Here is an 18,547-nt window from a genome sequence, read left to right on the forward strand (position 1 = left end):
TACCTAACCAGGACTTAACCTTCTGTCACCCGCCTACAGCAGTTTAAGAAGGTCTCTGTCCCAGAATTCCTGCTTTCCAGACAGGGATTGACCCCTCAGTGGGTCTGTTGGCTCAGCCATGATCTTGCTTGGGTGTGCAGTGACCTCCATGGGGTGAGGAGAGCTCCCATGGGCATTTCTGGCAGCACCACAGGGACCTACAGAAAAGCAGCAAGGGATAGCACATGCCACCAGCTACCAAAGAGCCTTTAACTCTTGCCAAAGATGATTCATCCGGATTCCATGTAGGGATCACTAAAGTAAAATAAGAAATCAGCCTCAAACATTGCCCTGGCTCCTGCACTTCCTATTTTTTTCTGTTTGTTTTAATGAGGGAGGCCTCTGCTTTGGGCCTAGAGAAAAGAGAATTGTGTCTCCCATTCACCCACCATTTCTGATGCTGTGTACATACAGAGCTTGTGTTTTACCTGCAATGCCATTGCACAGTCAGCCATTTAGCCAAATAAAAAGTATTGTATGTTCTACCATGCCAGCTATAGTTGAGAAAACCCGTGCTAAAACACTGGCTTATGGTACCTGACAGGTTAATGAAACCCTTTTCACAGGCTGAGCCAGCTGAATTGTTTGCACAGCACTCCACTGAGAAGGTTGTTGCTGTGTCCTGTACATATAAAGTACTGCTTGAAATCCATGACCCCAGGGATCTCCTCTCTGGCAAGAAGTTCTGAATCCCCTCTGTGATTTCCTCTGTGCAGCTGAAAAAGGAAGCAGACCAGTTTAGATTTTTAGCTTTTTTTAGTGACATTTGCCGGGGGAGAAGATGGGAAGTTCCAAAACATGTCTTATGTGTGTGTTGGAAGTGAAGAAGGGAAGGGGTTTGTGTTTTGTCAGCGACAGAGTGAGACCTCTGGTCACTGACCAGTCTCATTTTTGGTGATGGACATGGCAGGGTTAGCAGGGGCTGAGCTACCTCCTACACTGGGCTCACTGCCACTCTCCACCACTGCCTTGGCGGGGTACTTGCACTCCCTGAACTCTGGAACCTCCATCAATTTCGCAACTGACACCACCCCCCACACCTCATCTATTCCCACTGGTTTCATATTTGCCTCAAAACATTTAAACCACTAAGCAGCTGCAAAAGAGCCATGATAATACTATAAATGCAGTATGAACCCAGAGTAGAAGTTCTACCTCCTTTCCCTGAGGGCAAGTCACTTCACCCATGAAGTTTCTCTCACTCATGATGGAGAGCCTCCATCCACCCAGATGGACAGCATTAATGACTTATTAAGGAGCTTGACACTCAAGGGAAAGGTGGTCCACATAGATAATTTTGTCTTCTAGCTTTTCTATCATTCATCAACTTACTGTCTAATTTACTCTCCACATAAATAAATTAGGAGATAAGGAATAAATTTATTCAGCTCTACTCATAGCACTAGCTTCTACATTTGGAAGTTCCTCAGAAAAGATATGTCACAGCACTTTCTCCACAGAAAGATGATTTAAGGAGTATTTAAAACCCACTCTCTGCATGTTTTTTTTTCCTCTTGCATTTCTGCACAGATTGATATAAGGAAGACTTTTAAGAGATATGGATAAGAAAATTGTCTATGTATTTTTTTATGTCTAGCTAAAACAAATACTTTAGAGTTTATCCACAATCTTACAAAGGAAAATTTGATTTAGTATTCTTCTGCACCATGGGATTATTAGTTTCTTGGCATATCTAAGATAAAAATTGCAGAGTTCACAAATCAGGTCAAAGCTGTTTCAGCATTTTTTTAAATTTTAGAGTCTGACTCGTTCCCCTAAATAAATAGAGGAAATGGAGACACTCTTACTAACTTTACTGTAAATACTCTCACTAACTTAACTGGAAACACTCTCACTGACTTTAGTGGCTTTGGTAACAGGTCACCATAGCAGGTCTTTTAACCAAAGCTTAACCAATTAATCAAGCCTGTATTAACCAATGCATTCCCTGAATCCCTATAACTTTGATAGGCTAAGAGAAAAACTTAGATTGGACTTTGTTACTCCTTAACTGTTGATATAAACCCAGTGGGATCTATTTTGGTGCAAAGAACCCAAGACACACATCTTTATAGACTTCATTTGATGGCAATAAAAAAAGGGAAAACCTCTCCTGATTTTGGTGATTTGGTTCCCCTGGAGTAGGGGAACCAGTTAAATGCACACAGTGAAGTGTGCATTTGACATTTAGTTTGTTACAGGCTGGTCTTCATTTAATCAAGAATAGCTCAGATAGTCTTTGCAACAAATAAAAACAAAGAAAGCTGTTTACTTGGATGAGTTGAGTTCAAGACAGTTCCTCCAAACCCAGGATGAGGCAGGGTAACCTTCAGCAACACAGGAGATCATCTTGAACAACAGCTGCATCCTTATTTCAGGCTTTCCTGCGATAAGACAACACAAGGCTTAAGGACATGGCTCAGTGGTATACTTGGGAGTGCTGGGTTAATGGTTGGAATCTATGTTCTCAAAAGATCTTTTTCAACCTAAACAATTCCATGATTCTGTAAGACAATTCCTGTCAGCACTTCAAGCGACAAAACCCTGTACACTTGTGTGGCAATGTCATATCTGCTGAGACCAAGGTCTGCTTCTGTTTCCAAAATAAAAACTGCATGTCACAGTGAGAGCTGGGTGTAACTCACAGTCCTCCTCCTTCCTTGGTTTTGTGGATGGCAGTGTGGCAAGGCAAGGGGAGCAGCCACTTCTCTGTATAGGCACAGCCAGACCAAAACAATGGCAGAGCCAAAATTAGAAGTTTCGACTTCTGCTTTTCTCACTCAGTCTAAGCAGCTGGCCCTAGGACTGCCCTGGCACTGAGGTTCTGGGTGTCCAGCTTATACAAAGTGTGCACAGAAGACCCTTGTATAAATTATATATCACAAATAAAGCCCCCAGACCTGGAGCAAGGGAGAGATGCTGCAGTCATGTGGCACAACTGAGATGACTGAGACCATTGGTCAGGATTGTGCATGTGTGTGAATTGTGGGCAGGGGTGTATGAGGCACTGCAGCCCAAACATACAATTTGTACACCAGAGGATCTCCACACTAACTACATTAACTCATAAATGCCATTAGAGAAAAAATGGCATAGAAATCTAATTCCTAATGGGGATAAGGGTTTCCTCCCAGCTGTGTATCTCATGTGGTTTCTGCAGCAGCCACATAAGTTCCAGCTTTCTAGAGATAGAGTTACTGTATTTTACCAAGTTCCTAGGCTTGTAATTTTCTTAAGAAGCATTAATTTTTCTCAATATGTAACCGATTCCTCATATTCTGTTTATGGTAGACTAAAAAGAACAAAAAAAAAAACCAAACCAACTTTCTCCTCCTTTGTTTGTTCCTCATCCCTAACTGACACAAGAAATACAACCCACAAGCATCCAATGTCTTTCTCTGACCCAGTGCCTGGATTTCAGCAGTGTGATGCAGTGTGAAGAAAATCATGGTTTTGCCTTTTGATCCTCCATTTTAAGCAATAAATCTTTGTAAATGAAATAGGGAATAATAGGGATAATGCCAAAATAATAATGCCAAAAAAACCCACCCTATAATAGCTCAATTTATACCAGTGACAAAATCCCAGACTTTGCCAAATCTTCAGCAATAGTTTTGTTACTTACTTCTCACATACAGAGTGAATTTTTTTGTTACAACTGTATCACCATTCTCAGCATAAAATACATATATCCCAGACTGGTGCTGATGGTTGCAGAACTTCGATGAAATGCTGTGGAACAAAGTCAAAAAAGGGAAAAGGACAAAATATTGACTTGAAAAATTTTTCAATGCAGTTAAAACGCACATACATGTTTGAAACAATTCTGCGTCTTTTCATGAAGAATACAAAGGAAATTATTTTTGCTTAGAGAATATAAATCCCAGAATCTAACTGTGCTGGTGAGAAGATATTTTTTCCCTGCAGTACTGATTTAATTCTGCATTTTTTCTCTCACTCTTCCTGGAGTGCACACAGGCTGTCAAGCTGTGATTTTGTTACTAATTCATTGGATGACTAGACACACCCAGGCACATCTGCTAAGACCAGCAAAGGATCAAACTTTCTTCTCTCCAAGGAACTTTGATGGGAGTTTCTAGCTGATGTGATAGATTGTGTTAGGAAACAGCAATGACAGGGAGGAACATAAGAGACAAGCATTTCCAAAGAGAAAGATCTCACATAGGCTCAGGAAAGCGATCATCATCATAAGTTCATTGTCAATGAGCTGAAACACCAACTCTCAAGGTCATTCTGCAGGAAAAAGCCAGCCTTTTACTAATCCCTATGGCCTTTGAGCCAGTGGATGGCAGAAAACCACGACCCAAACCATGCCAGAGACAGCTTGTGACAATGGAGATGGCCAGGAGGGGCTCTAACAAGTCTCTGGGCAGAAACTAACAGCAAAGAGCTGCAGAGAATTAAAGATTCATGCCTGGCTGTCCTGTTCTGTCACTGATGTATGGGACATGGGATGAGGCAGGGAGAAGGGAATATGCCATTGTACAGTGATGGTATCCTATTTCTGTGTTTCCAGCTAGGTTATTGCTGTAGGACAATTGTCAGCTTTGAATAGCAGATAATGCAGTTCATCAGCATTAGAAGAGCAACCTAAGAAAATCTCACGTGTAGTTGTTGACAATTTGGGATTAGATATTTTTGCTGACAACACAATGGTAACCATGTTGTAGGTTCCCAACTCTGTTTTAGTGATAAAGGCAAGCAGGAACATCAGAGAGTTTGAAGAGAGAAGAAAAAAAAAACCAAACAGATAGCCCATATCAGCAATATGCAAAGCAGGAGAAAGCAGTAATGAGATCACTCTAGAGAACTGAAATCGGGATATTTCTCCTTAAGCAAGATACATACAAAGGCACCAAGAATCGCCTTGAAATTCTAAACCAGGAAAACTCCTCTTGAAGCCACTGGCAATTTTGTCTTTTGACTAAGGCCACACTTTCATATAGTTATTGACTTTCGAATGTCTTGATCCGAAATGGCCTTAACGATGTCTCCGAACTCATGGATTTTTTAAAGTCAGAACCCTTTTAAGCTGCCTCAAAAAAGAAACTGAAGACAAGGAAAAAAAAAGAACCAATCCAAAAATAATTAGTTGCTTTTGAAATTTCAGGTTGGAAGGATTATATCTTAATGAAATAATCAGAAAAAAATATTAACACAGTATCTTCAATACCTGAAAATATAAGGGGATGAGAGCTAAGTACTATAAATTTAACAGAGAACATTGTGTGTATGAAGAGTCATTAGCTCTTAAGGGGGAAGTGAAAATCTGTAGTGTGCTGGAACGGAGAGCCCACAAAAGTAAATAAAAAATGGAAATTCTGAAGAAATGTCTAAAAAGATACTGTAAGCATAGTGACAGGAGAGATGGATCACTGGGTTTTGAAATGAAAAGCTGAAGAAAAATACAGAGTTAATTATTAAAATTTAATATGATCTTTTATTTGAAGGAATTATTTTACAAGAGACTGGCAGAAATTAAAAGGATAAAAACAGGAAATGAAAAAGGATACGAAAGGAACAAAGTAGAAGTACTGGGAGACAGGATTACACAGAAATCAACCAGAACATGCAAAGTGAGACTCACAATGTGTTTAGATATGTGACGACTTTTTTTGTGTTGCTTTGAGAAACCTTCTGCTTTAAAATCACATTAAAATATGGAAGACTACAACTTGCAGGCAGAATCTCCTGACTTGCAGGCAGAATCTCCTGACTTCCCTACCCCTTGCTGCTTCTGCGTGCTTCAAACTGAATGAAATATATACCCCTACTCTTTGTCCTCAGGACAGAGACATGTCTATCCAATGCTTGTATTCAGCCAAAATTGGATTGTTGTGAGGGATGTCTGCACAAAAGGATGTACTTGTCAGATGAGACAATCAGCAAATTCAAGTGGTTTCCCCTCTATTTTATATTTTCATAACATAAAGAGGATGCAAATAAATGCTAAGAATAACTACCCAAAATAAACATAAAAAGTCCTGTTTGTCCAGCAGCACTGTCAGACAAATGGCCGAGTTATCTGCTTGAAGAAACCACCAGGCCACGCCCCAGCAATGCTTGGCAGCTGTGGCTTGTGCCTGTGGCTGAGCCAGCCTGGACACACGGCTCCAGGGACACGAGCTGGCCTTTCCCCCTCCAGCAGGTGGTGATCAGCACTCAGCAACTGCTGCTCTTTGCTGCGATGGCTCTGAAGTGACTCATAAATCCCAGGCCAGCAGTTGCACCTTACTGACTGATGACAGCTGCCTAAACCATTTCAAAAGTTCTCAGTGTAATTACTGTTGGCACAGTCTGTAGCACCTAATTCTTATCTGGATTGAATTTACACCCACTGTCAATCATCCAAGCAAAACTGAGTCCTGCTGGTACAAGCAGTGAGGAGGGGTGTGTATCAGCTGCAAAGCAAATCAACCCCGTGTTATCAGCTGGAGGGAGGTACCTATTGGACAAGGATGAGCAAATGCTCCTGGCTGTCCCCTGAGACCTCATTTCCAAAATCAGTCTTGTCACAAGGCACAGTTCTGCCAAGCCCACGTCAGACATTGCAGATTAGTCACCAACACCCACCCAGTGCTATCAAAGTTTGCTGACAGCCCTCACTTTATCAGCAGGGACAGAGTTCCTGTGGCCATTGCCAGGAGATGACAATTTGCTAACCTGAACTGAGCTGTCTCTGAACTTCACTGAGGTCTGACTCCAATACACAATCTGATGCAGATGAAAAGGCCAGTCTGTTGCAAAGATAACTTGACAAGCTAGTGGATAAAATCAAAGGTACCAAAATGCTATGGAAAGAAATCATAAGAAAGTGTAATCAAGTGTAATCTGCTTTATGCAGATAATGACAGAGATTTTAAGAAAATGAGAAGGAATCAGAGCAGCTGCATTAGCTCCTGCCTTTAGCGTGCTCACTTTTAATGTAAAAACTTGAAAAGAGCAGCTTGGCTTTACTTTCATTGAGGTGAGTAAAAGCTGTTACCTGCAAAGCCATGGGACTACTCTGAAAGAAACCCTGAAGGAAATTAGATAATGTTATCAAGAAATTAGAGAGCCTAGGGAATGGAGAAAACATTAGCTTTAAACAGGATTCCTGCCAGAAGTCCATTGTAGGAAATAACAGAAAAGGTAGATAACTAACAGGTTTATTCAAAACATGTTTTGCTGCAGCAGTGGAAGAATCCATGACCTGGCTAACGAGCAGAACGGCATGTTTCTGTGACACAGGCACGGGCCAGCAGAGCCCTGGGAACTGCAGCACCCTGCACTTGGTCTGAGCTGCTTGAAAGACACTGGGAACATCATCAACAACAGGATGAGAAAATGGGAACATGCAGAACTTGTGATCCAGAATGAAAACTGCAACGGATCTGTAATTCAGAATTTATGTTAGAGAGAAGGGGAATGGCAAAATGCATATAACTTAAGGGTTGCTGGATGCATAACTTAGCAAAGGGTTTATTATAAACAGAGAATAAAGTGAGTCTACAAGTTATCTGTGTGAACTGCTGTTCAAAGCCAAAATTGTGTTTGAGTGCCTTTTGTTAACAGTCTCACCATGTGGGCCATTCATATCTTAAAAACACAGAGTAAAAAACATCAGCAGTAAATGGTCCAAATGAGATGTAAAGAAGAAACATTATTATATTAAATTATTACAAAATATTCAAATACCTGTGTCCATCCACACTGTAAGTTTGTATACATGGAAATGTTTTATTGGAATACAGCCACATGCATCTAACTGGAGGATATGCTGTAAAGTTAACTTCAAAGCAAAACTCTTCCTCACCAATTTCAAAATCTTCTTTAGAGTCAGTTATATTTATAAATCCCTTTTCTGGAGAAAAAAAAATGAAAGAAAAATTGTATTAGAAAGGTTGGACTTTAATTAAGACATTTTAACATCTGTATGTTTTTCATTTTGGTTATCACAAGCAAAAACCATGTTACATCACAAAAGGTATCCTGTTAATCAAAATAAGATAATGCTTCAAAATAGTACTGGAATATTGTCACTGTGTTCAGCTGCAGACAAATGAGTTGAGCCTGATGAAGTTGCATATTTGGTCAGACTATAGCAATTCCAAAATAGTCTGACATTTCTCTTCAGTCTAACCTACAAAGTCACATGTCCAATAATGTAATTATTTAGCTAGGTTTGGGTGTGTATTCCAGGTGTAAAGAGCTCCAATTCCTGGCTTTCTTTCTACAGGAACAAAACCAGGTCACACCACCATCATAATCAGTAGTTCTTTCTCCTTCCCTGAAATAAGCTGAAGATTTTGCAAATGAGTCCTGTAGCTGTTCCTTAATTTCTTCATTTAAATGAACTATACTTAATGCAAGATGACATCAACGTGGAAAAATGTTTTGAAGAGGTCCATGAACCATGTGCTGCTGGTATTTGCTCTGCTAAGGTGGGATTTGTTTCACCTAGTGGAGGTGTCAAAAGCTCTGTGATCCCCCTAAGCTACTTGTTTGGTCATCTGATAAACTCAGTGGAATGAAAAAGGCATATTTGTATGAATCCCATCCTAAAGCAGAAGATGACAAAGATGTACTGAACCACTTCTGGAAATACTGTTTCTTGGCACTGACTGAAGAAGGAACCAAAGTCATAGCCGAGGCTAGATGTCTCATGGCATGGAATGAATCCTGCCCAAAGAGACTGAACAGCAGACATGTGGGGGGAGGCTGTCCTAAAGACACCAGTGGTGCTAGGATCAGCTCTGTAAAGATCACAGAACCATAAACATTGGAAGAGATATGTAGTCAGACTCCTGCCCAGAGCAGATCCAGCTAGATGGGGTTGCTCAGAGCCATGTCCTGCTTGGTTTGGGTATCTCCAAGGACTGTACAACCTCTGGAAAATTTGGAGTGGTGTTTAATCAGCTACATGGTGAAAAACTACACTATAAAAATATTGCTGGACCTGTTTTTCCCTTTTGAGTGTTTTCGTCTGATTGCAACCCTATATTCTGCTTGATGTTTTATCTGCCTTAGCCTACCACAAACATTTCAGTATTTCAAAACAAGAAACTATTGCTTTCATGAGTACTCTCCTATTTTTTGATATTAAAAGCTTATTGATTTTATACATGGAGCCTTCATCTTTTGGTCTTCATCCCTTCCAGGCAGAATATTATCTCTGAGTGTACTGTTAACAACACAACCAGCCAAGAGTAAAGACTTTCTCCAGAGAGCATAAAGGACCTTGGAGCAGTGTATGCCATTTCTCTGGAAAACAACTGGAAAAAAAAAAAGTAGTTTCTTTATTGGAGGAGAAAGAAAATGGCACATTATTGCTTGGTTTATTATTTTTGGCAGGCTTAAGTGTATTTTTGACTATTTACACTTAGCAATGACAAAGAGGTGAGATGAAACTCTCGAGGCTGAACAAGTCTCTGTGTTCCTCATATTTCTGCTTTTAATATAATATGCTGCAAAATAACTTACATATTCCTTAAGTGATATTGTGTAGTGCTAAAAATTCTTTGTTTAACAGTGGTGGAAACTGAACATAAGACCTGCAGTAACAAAGAGCCTTGCAGTTGCAGTTGTTGGCATGATCTCTGCTGTGCTTTGAGTGGCCTAACCACCCTGCCTGACCTGATGGTCACAAAAATGGGATAAACTGGTGAGGTATCAATTACCAAAGAACAAATGAAAGCAGTCTGGCTGCAAGGCATTAGTAGAGATTCGAAGAGCCCCCATCCATACAGCTATGATAGCCAGGCTCCCCAGGCAACGGAGTGTGTGCCAACCAAATCAGTTTTCTCTTGGATAAGTTATACTATGATGATTCCCAGTGAAGCTACAGGTGTTGAATCATGCACAGAGATGGTTTAAAGGTGGGATGCTGATTGTTTCAGAAACTGCTACCCTAAGACATGGGCAACTGAGTGAAATCTCTGCTGGAATGGAATCTGCATTGTTAGCATAAATTCACACCCACAGTGATTGTCATTAACACATTAGGCTAAATGCTGGGATGGGTCAGAAGCACAGGATATTCCTGTAAAACCTTGGAGAGAAGCACAGCTGTTAGCTTGGTATGACAACATCACCCACTTTAATCCACCATGTAAGTAAACAAATAGATTTTTTCACCAGCAAAGACAATGAACCCTCAGAAGTTTTGATGGGATAAAGGGGTATTAAGGAGGGCACAGACAATCAATGTATGTTGGTGCATTGTAGTGAAAAAAATACCCTGCTCCGAAATACAGCCTTCCAGGGACAGCAACTCAAACATTACCTCTGACTGTCACCCATGCTCACACCTGATAGTTCACAGATCCCAGAAGCCACTCTTTCTGACCTATGCACAGCCACTGATGAAAAAGAGGATCTTGCCCTACCTCTACAGTACACCCTCACCCCTATGTTCCTGTTTACCAAGGAGATGTGTGTAGAAAAAATGCACAGGTATTGTAGTCAGTTATTGTAAATGACGAGAGAACTTCCTGCTCAGTCGTAGGCAGAAGCTGAAAAGAGGATATCACACTGGGAAAGTAACTTCTGAAGAGACTGGGGTAAGTATTCTCACTTCCTACTATACCTAGCCTAGGTATCATAAACCCTGAGAACAGCTACATCTAAGGTCAAACATATGGTGACTGCTTCAGAGAGCCTTGTTTTTGGGCTAGAGGCTCCAGCTCCAGGCACACCAGTCATTGAATTACACCCTGTGCCTATCCAGCAGCGAGGTCCTACCTACAGCTTTCCTTTTCATGCCTTGTTTCCAGACCTAGGTCTGTTTGTATATTTTTTCCACCTGAGAAACAAAGTTTGCAGTTGAGGCTGCTCTCAGCTAAATTCAACACCGCTGATTTTTAAATCAGCATGTTGCTTAAGTAGAATGAGATTTGGTTTTTAAATTTATGGCTCTGTGGCACACTGGCTGAGAGTCACCAACATGTGAGATGAATCCCAGCCTGTGATTCCAGAAGATCCCATTGAAACAGTCATACAGACTGCATGTCTAAACAGTGCCATTTCATTTCACCTCTAAAAGCACTCTCTTTTAAAGGGAATTATTTGAAAAGCAATATAAAGAAAAGGTTAATTGTATTCAGGTACCAGAATGACTCAGTTCAGATTAATCTCTTGGCTCTCCTGGATTGCTTGGAAGTGCAAACAGACTTTTTCCTTAGCAAGGGAGCTACAAACATACAGTGCATATCTGCAAGTAAAGAACACACATGGAAAACAAAGCAAAACAGCTGAGAGACAAAGTTAACACCAGGGATTGGAATTACCTAGAACTGTGATCAAAGCAGTTTGATTTGGATGAGCAGTAGAAGAGCAGGTGTAATGTCCACTGTCATTTCTTTCTGCTGCTGAAATAAACACATGCTGGACCCGAATTGCTGACAAGTTTGCTTGATATTCTAATCCTCCAAAGCAGCAACCCTAGTTTTCAACAGAGATTCACATTTAATCAGTTGATAGTGCCCAATACAACCTATGTTAATAGGTATGCCCTGTCTTTTTACCTGCTCAACTTCTCTGTTTTCAAAAGATAGCTGTATTCTGAATTTATAATTATGGTGAACAGCTCTGCATCTGATCAGCAATGGCTCTCCAACCTTAAGAAGTAGTTCAGGTAAAGGTGCTGCCTGTCTTTCATTTAAATCTACAAAACCAAAACATAGACAGTGAAACAACAATCATTTTGCCTGGAAAATGCTCAGTTAGATCAACATTTTTTCTGCTAATGCTGTATAGATATTAATTTTTACATAGTAATGATAATTACCATAATCATGAAATTAGTAACCTTCATGGATTTAGATGTCTCAAAACAAATTTTGTCATGATTCACAAGACACCTCTAGGGCACAATGCAGCATAGACCTTAGCTCGGGTTGGGTTTATTTAAAAAACAGGCAAGCAAATCTGAGTGCATATATTAATTAATAATTATATATAAATATATATGTTTGAGAACACTTTGGTGAGCTTTTCCATACACACAGTCCTAAAAGCCTGAACAAAAAGTCAATACAAGTATAGCAAATATAGAAAGGCAAGAGGCTTTTTACAGAGACCACAAAGAGCTATTGAAATTAGGTTTTAAACCTGTGACAGAGCAATGATATTCACTGTTAGCTTTATTCCAGTGATTACAAACAAATAGCTTAGACCAGAAATCATACTCAGATGGGTAGCACAACTAACTTCAGCAGCAGGATTGAGCTCACATGCAAGTAAACCTTAGAGGGAAGTTACCTATTGTAAAGAGGCTGGTGCATTCTCTGCCCAGGACATTGACTGCACAGCACCATATGTAAGTTTGAAATAATTCATGTTGCACCATCTGGATGCCATCTATTTCTTCAGTTTCTTCATGCCTTTTATAAGGGCAACTGCAATTACAAGCATAATTATTCATTGACTCATTTGGTTAACTGCAAGCAAATAAATCTGATAAATCTCTAAGCCATGAGAATATGCAAACAATAGTGGGAAAACTGGATTTCACATGTTGAATAAAAAGGAACTAGCAAAGGTGAAGATAAGAAAGTAAAAATGTCACAGTCTGGGCAGAAATGTGAGCTGAAATGACCTGAATATGCTCAGACTGACTCTTAGACAGGTAATGATGTGATTAAAATCCAGACAAGAGTAAAATCATAGATGCTGAGCTTTCACACCACATCTCTGATTTCCTGGTGGTGGGAGGTGCTGCAAATCCAGTGGCATTAGGAGATCCAGACCCTGAACTGCCATGCTGCAGAGAAAAGCATTATTGCCCCTGTTAATAGAATAAACTTTATATATTAATAGAATGGGAAAAGTGATTTAGCTCACAAAATCACAACCCCTTGTCTTCTCAGCTCTGATACTCCTGGTGAAGCCCCCAGTGACCGGAAAAAGGGAAACATTGCATCATTTTAAAAAAGGGTAGAAAGGAAGATCATGGGAACTGCCAACTTGTCAGCCTCACCTCTGTGAAGGTCACAGAACAGACCCTCCTAGAAGCTCTGCTAAGGCACAGGGAGGTGATTTGAAACCATCAAATCATCTTGTTGAAGATGAACCTGCATATTGCAGTGCACTCAGACTCCAAAGATGAGCTTTTATGGTCCTTTTCAATCTAAAGTGTTCTATGATTGTAAGATTCAAATTTTAAAACAATGTGAAAAACCAGGGGGAAACAAGATTTGCTCTTGTGACATCAAAATATGAATCTGGAATAACATTTCTGAAGCCAAGAGCTGACAGTGTCCAAAAGAGCAGAATAGTCAAAATGTCTAGGGAAAATGTGTTGCAGCACTCCAAAAGTGGATCACGCGGACATGGGTTTTCCTATGTTTTTTAGCCTGTGAGTGTGCTAAACAGCAGAACCCATCTCCAAAAATTCTGAATCAAAGGCTCTTCTTCAGTTATCTCTCTGATAGCTGAGTAGGCACACTAAGCAGTGTAGAATCATGGAATCATTAAGATTTGGAGAAGAACTTTGAGATCGAGTCAAACCATCAAACTAACTGTGCCATATTCACCACTAAACCAGGTCTCCAAGTGCCACATTACAAGTTTTCTGGACAGTTCCAGGGATGGTGATTCAACTGCTTCCTCTGGCAGCCTGTTCCAGTGCTTAGTAACCCTATCAGTGAAGAATTTTTTCCTAATATACAATTGAAACCTGCCCCGGCACGTCATGAGGTCATTTCTTCTCACCCTGCCACTTTTTCTTCAGAAGAGGGCAAACTTTCAGTCTAGAGATTCAACATGCATATAAACATACACATACCTCTTTTCAGGTGTTTTGCAGAATATCCATTCCACAGAGGGCTGGGGGTAGCTCTCAGATATGCACTCGATAGAATTTGATTTTTCCCTTTTCCTGAAATAGGGTTTGGCTGGCTTTTCTGATAAAAATCATGCAAATGTTTAAGAAAGACGAAATAATTTTGAAACACTGTTTTGCTTATTTTGTAGTACATAAAGTTTCATAGCTGTGATTTGTTTCAGAAGTTTCAACACTGAGGGAACAGAAAATGGTTTAGCCTTAGGTGCACTGTGGGTTGGTCTCATGAGCTTTTCAGCTTTGATTGCTAAATGTACAGCTTCCCTGTACCAAAGGCCTGCCTCTATATGCCAGGGGATAATCCTGAGGCTGATACTGAAAGGTGTTAATTTGCTGTGGTTGCTATTCATTTCACTGGGCAGGAGCAACTGTGATTTTGAAATCACATCCTAAGTCCGTCTTTTGGTGGAGTATCTATTGAGACTACAAAATCTGTACACAAAATGGGGTTTGCTCAGTCAGATCAGATACATGATGGAGACAGAAGGGGTGATAATGACCTCTGATAACCAGCAAACTTCTCTACTCTGCATCTGTAACCCAGAGGGAAATGATTCTTAGATAATTCCCAGCGTCCTGAACCTCTCAGGCACAGACCCGGACTAGGAACAAAAAATTTATTGTGTTAAAACTCGTAAAGGTTTGACTCAAAATGAAAAGCACTGAGTCCAGTTTTAAGTAATCTTTCAATGAAATTGCAGCTGCCAAATGTAAAAGTGACATTTTCCTCAGTCATACTTTCACTGTGGGCAAGGTGACATGCTAAGGTGAAAGTAATAATCATGGCTTTGTAATTTCTTTCCTCATTTATGTCTAAGAGGTTTTTTTTACCTGCAGAAATTCACATCCAAGTTGAAGGATTCACATCTAGCCTGAAGGGTTTTATAAGAGATGTAATCATGACATTAAATTCACAGGACCAAAGAGAAAGCAATCCAAGCAATTGGTATGGAAAAGACCTTTACCAACATTGTTTCGAACTATTCTTGCTTGCACATGTAATAACACTTTTTACCTCTAAAGCCTAATTGGTATAGAGATGGCAATTCTTAATGAAAAGTGTAATACTTTATCCCCTCAATGAAGCTGTTAAAATTATAACTGAGGCATGTAGTAACCCTTCAAATTAAACAAGGAGAGATTAGAGGTGACTTTTCTGACACCAGAGAGAGAAAAAAAGTTAAACAGAAGAAATACTTTAAAAACAACTAAAGAGGGAAAACCAAATGTTGATTAGTCACAGTTTATTAAAACCAAGGCAAGAAATAGCGCTTGTTAAACCTGGAAGGGTTCGCTAGTCTTTTAGCTGTTTGGATTGAGGTTTTGCCTTTGAAATCTCTTTTTGCAGTTTTACATTTTATCTTTAAATTTATCCCTTTCCAGACAAAATAATATAATCTTTCTATTGTGTTAAAAAAATCATATCACTATGTATCTTTATGGGTTTTTGAGATGTTTTTGGACACCCCTAGTTAGAAACAGAAGCTTGCACTTTGTTGTAGCTACTGCTTTTGCATCAGAGATGTCTCTTGTTTGAGCCTTGAGAAAACTCAATCAAATCCAGTCTCACTGGAAACCTTTCAAAAAGTTGTACCTCACAGGTGCTCTGTCATGAGCATTTAGCAGCAGCTAAAACCTCAGCTTCTCAGGCACACTTGTGTTGAGCAGCTGCAGAACTGATAAGTTTTGGTTTAAAAGACAATGAACAAGTCAAAGCTGGTGCTGAGAAGAGGAACTGTTTCTTTCCCCTTTCCTCAGTGAACTTCTTGCCACCCGCAGAATTGTAAAAGGAAAAGCAGTGAGAGAAGTGAGAGACCTAGCAGCAGGAACAACTGGAAAAGTGGCAGCAGGTCAAAGTGTGACCAGAATATAAAAGGGAAATCCTGATCTGGTCCAGATTACAACCAAGTTAGCAACACCAACAATCAAGAGGTTAAAATGAAAGCAAACAAATCTAGCCCATGAGCATGGAAAGCACAAAAAAAGCCACCATCAGTTTGTCCCTTTTGACACAGAGGGGATTTTTCACAGGGGAGAAGAAAGCTTCTGCACATTTACATCTTTATTTGTTCATTTGCATGGTTTATTGACTAGAGAAAGCTGACTCACATAGTTTGTGGTTCTGACTTCAGCCTCTAAAGACAGCCCCAAATGCTATGCTTATCTAGGAAGATGCTTGAAGTGCAGCACATGAAAGCTTCACTGCTTTGACTTGAGCCTCTGCCCTTGAACCTATTGATGGAATGACCCCTTTCATGTAGACATACTTACTTCGGATGAGAACAGGCACAACCACTGTGTAATTGCCAGTTTTAGTTGTGACCAAGAGGGTGTATGTCCCAGCTTGTCCTTCTTTTATTTGAGAAAAAACCAAAGATATAATATATCTATGAAACAGAAAGTAAAGTTGTATTTGTCATGCTAATATTAGGAAGGTAATAAGCAGCACACACAATTAAATGTTAGCTCTTTAGCACTTGCAAAAACCCTTCAAAGACACTGGTATTCATTATTTACACAGAGCCCTTCAACCCGAAACACTTCCTTCAGGTGTACTCCTACACAAGCAGCACACGGGAACTTACATCCACAGTACCACACGCTTAATGCTGAGAAGCATTGGGAAGGATGGCCTTCCTGAGCTGGAGGCAGCTCAAGAGCTCCACAGCCAAATGCTTTACCTACAGTCTCATTCTACAAGTTTTGCATGAGGAGGCAATTATGGAGCCTCAGGTTCCCGTCCAGGTTTGGCTGTGAGAGTTAGAATGCTGTTGCTGTTCTTGATCTGCACTGTGATCCTAAAAGTCACATAATTCTCCATGCCTCTTTTTCTTTGGCTATAAAATCACAATTTTTCCTCATGAGCGTGGCAAAGCTCAAATCCATCAATGTCAGAGAGTGCCTGGAGACTCCCATGCAGGATGCTATACAAATTAAAATAACAAGCTTATTTTAAAATGTTCTTGGTTTTAAGATTCATATGTGTACATTGATCTAAATGACAATCAGTAATGTGCTGCTGGACGACAACAGTTAAGGATTAAGAGATTGAAAAAGATAATGCATACATGAAATCAAACACAGGCACAGTCACAGAAAACATTCGATTTGCATTCTAAAGAAAAGATCTCTTAAAGGATCTTTGATCCAGTACATTCCTTGACTTACCTATTCTCTGAGTCGAAAGAAAGTTTACAGGCTTTGCTCTTTTTAAAGAACCAAAAGCATGAAATGATATTTGAAATGCTCATTGTTATTCTTAATTCAACATCTTCAAATACATTGACTTCCACATTTTTTATTGTTTGGTAGATGTTTTCTGTTCCTTGAGAATTCAAGTAACACCCAAGATCTTCCAAAATATTAGGAACCTGCAATGCAGGACGACAGACTGTTAGGTATTTATTAGCAGTTAGCTTTATTTGCTTTTTTTTTTTTTTTACTTCAGATATTTTTAAAGGATGATCCTTTTTGATTTCTACCATCCAACCTATTAATAAATACATTGAATTCTACTGCATGAGGAACCTCTGTAGAGTTCCTGTTGAATTAATCAATTCTGTTCTCTAGACAAACACCACAGAAGAATCTTAGCCAGAGCCATGATAATTTCTGCTAGTGATACAGGTTATTCTTTACACTTGATTTTGTTTCCTTTTATTTAGAACCATAGGGAGACACAGAACTATAATAGAGCCTTTCTGTTTGCAACTTGGATGCAAAGGCAGGGTCAGAATGTTTGGTTTATTTTAGCATCTCACCGCTTGTCACTGCATCATCTGGCTAGACTCCTCCTCAGCTCCTTGGGGGCTTTACTGGCTAAGGAACATTTGGGTTGGATGCTGTCATATTTTTCATTTTCTCACTCCTGTGTACAGCTAAAGGAGAATTGCAAACAGAAACAGAATCTTCCACAGTCATTCTGAAAGCCACCAATGGATTAGTGAGTCTCTAAGATTAACTGCAGCAAAAGGTGGCAAGGAAGTAGCTCTGTCTGAAGAGGAGCCCTAAATGTCTCCATTGCTTTGTTGGGTGAATTTTATCCAGCATAAGTTTATGAAAGGACAGAATTCATTGCATCCCCATTTTGCTTGTTTGGTTGGTTCTTCTCATGCCTCTCTCCTTTCTCCTTTCTCTTGATCTGAGAAGTACCCAGAAATAACAGCCATATTCTGCCTTGTCAGATACAAGGACAGCACAGCTTTGGCTGCTATACCTTCATTTGTTATTTGAATTACTGATTCATTTGTTCAGGAAGGAAAAAGATTTCATAAGACTTCCTTGAAACAAGAATCCTGCAGGTCTCAGCTGATTTATAATTTAGTTATACATCACCTCCCCCTGGTTTTCTACCATTTTGTGTCAGAGAGAAGAAAATAAAATGGTATTTGATTAAATGTCCAGCTTTGGTGTCGAAGGCAAAGTTTGGACCTGGCAGGGATTTATGGGCTTTGGTGGTGGGAATAGAGGGCGGTACAGCTTTCTGTGAGTCCCAGCAGCTGTGGCACACACCCCCCATGGCCTTGGCAGTCTCCTCCTAAGGGCACATATTTTCATATATATTTTTACACTGATATGTCGCCAACAATATCCAGCAATATTCAGGCATGCTGATATAAGATAACATCAAGATGTTAATAAAAAAGCCAGTTTTAGAGAAAACTG

At 39.9% G+C, this 18,547-nt stretch overlaps 1 protein-coding gene across 1 annotated transcript in view; it reads right to left on the minus strand.

The window, feature by feature from the left end:
• The window catches only part of FLT3 (fms related receptor tyrosine kinase 3), a 28,938-nt gene that overhangs the window by 9,649 nt on the left and 742 nt on the right, over positions 1 to 18,547 (minus strand). The window contains exons 3-12 of the mRNA XM_066571770.1: positions 17,051 to 17,253; positions 16,154 to 16,269; positions 13,826 to 13,943; positions 12,301 to 12,437; positions 11,565 to 11,704; positions 11,328 to 11,481; positions 7,738 to 7,903; positions 3,665 to 3,771; positions 2,312 to 2,423; positions 577 to 755 (exon numbers count right to left, since the gene is read on the minus strand). Coding sequence (XP_066427867.1) covers positions 577 to 755; positions 2,312 to 2,423; positions 3,665 to 3,771; positions 7,738 to 7,903; positions 11,328 to 11,481; positions 11,565 to 11,704; positions 12,301 to 12,437; positions 13,826 to 13,943; positions 16,154 to 16,269; positions 17,051 to 17,253 — 1,432 coding nt within the window. The remainder of the gene's footprint in view (positions 1 to 576; positions 756 to 2,311; positions 2,424 to 3,664; positions 3,772 to 7,737; positions 7,904 to 11,327; positions 11,482 to 11,564; positions 11,705 to 12,300; positions 12,438 to 13,825; positions 13,944 to 16,153; positions 16,270 to 17,050; positions 17,254 to 18,547) is intronic.

The sequence above is a fragment of the Molothrus aeneus genome, chromosome 2, assembly GCF_037042795.1.
Source record: "Molothrus aeneus isolate 106 chromosome 2, BPBGC_Maene_1.0, whole genome shotgun sequence".
Taxonomy (NCBI): domain Eukaryota; kingdom Metazoa; phylum Chordata; class Aves; order Passeriformes; family Icteridae; genus Molothrus; species Molothrus aeneus.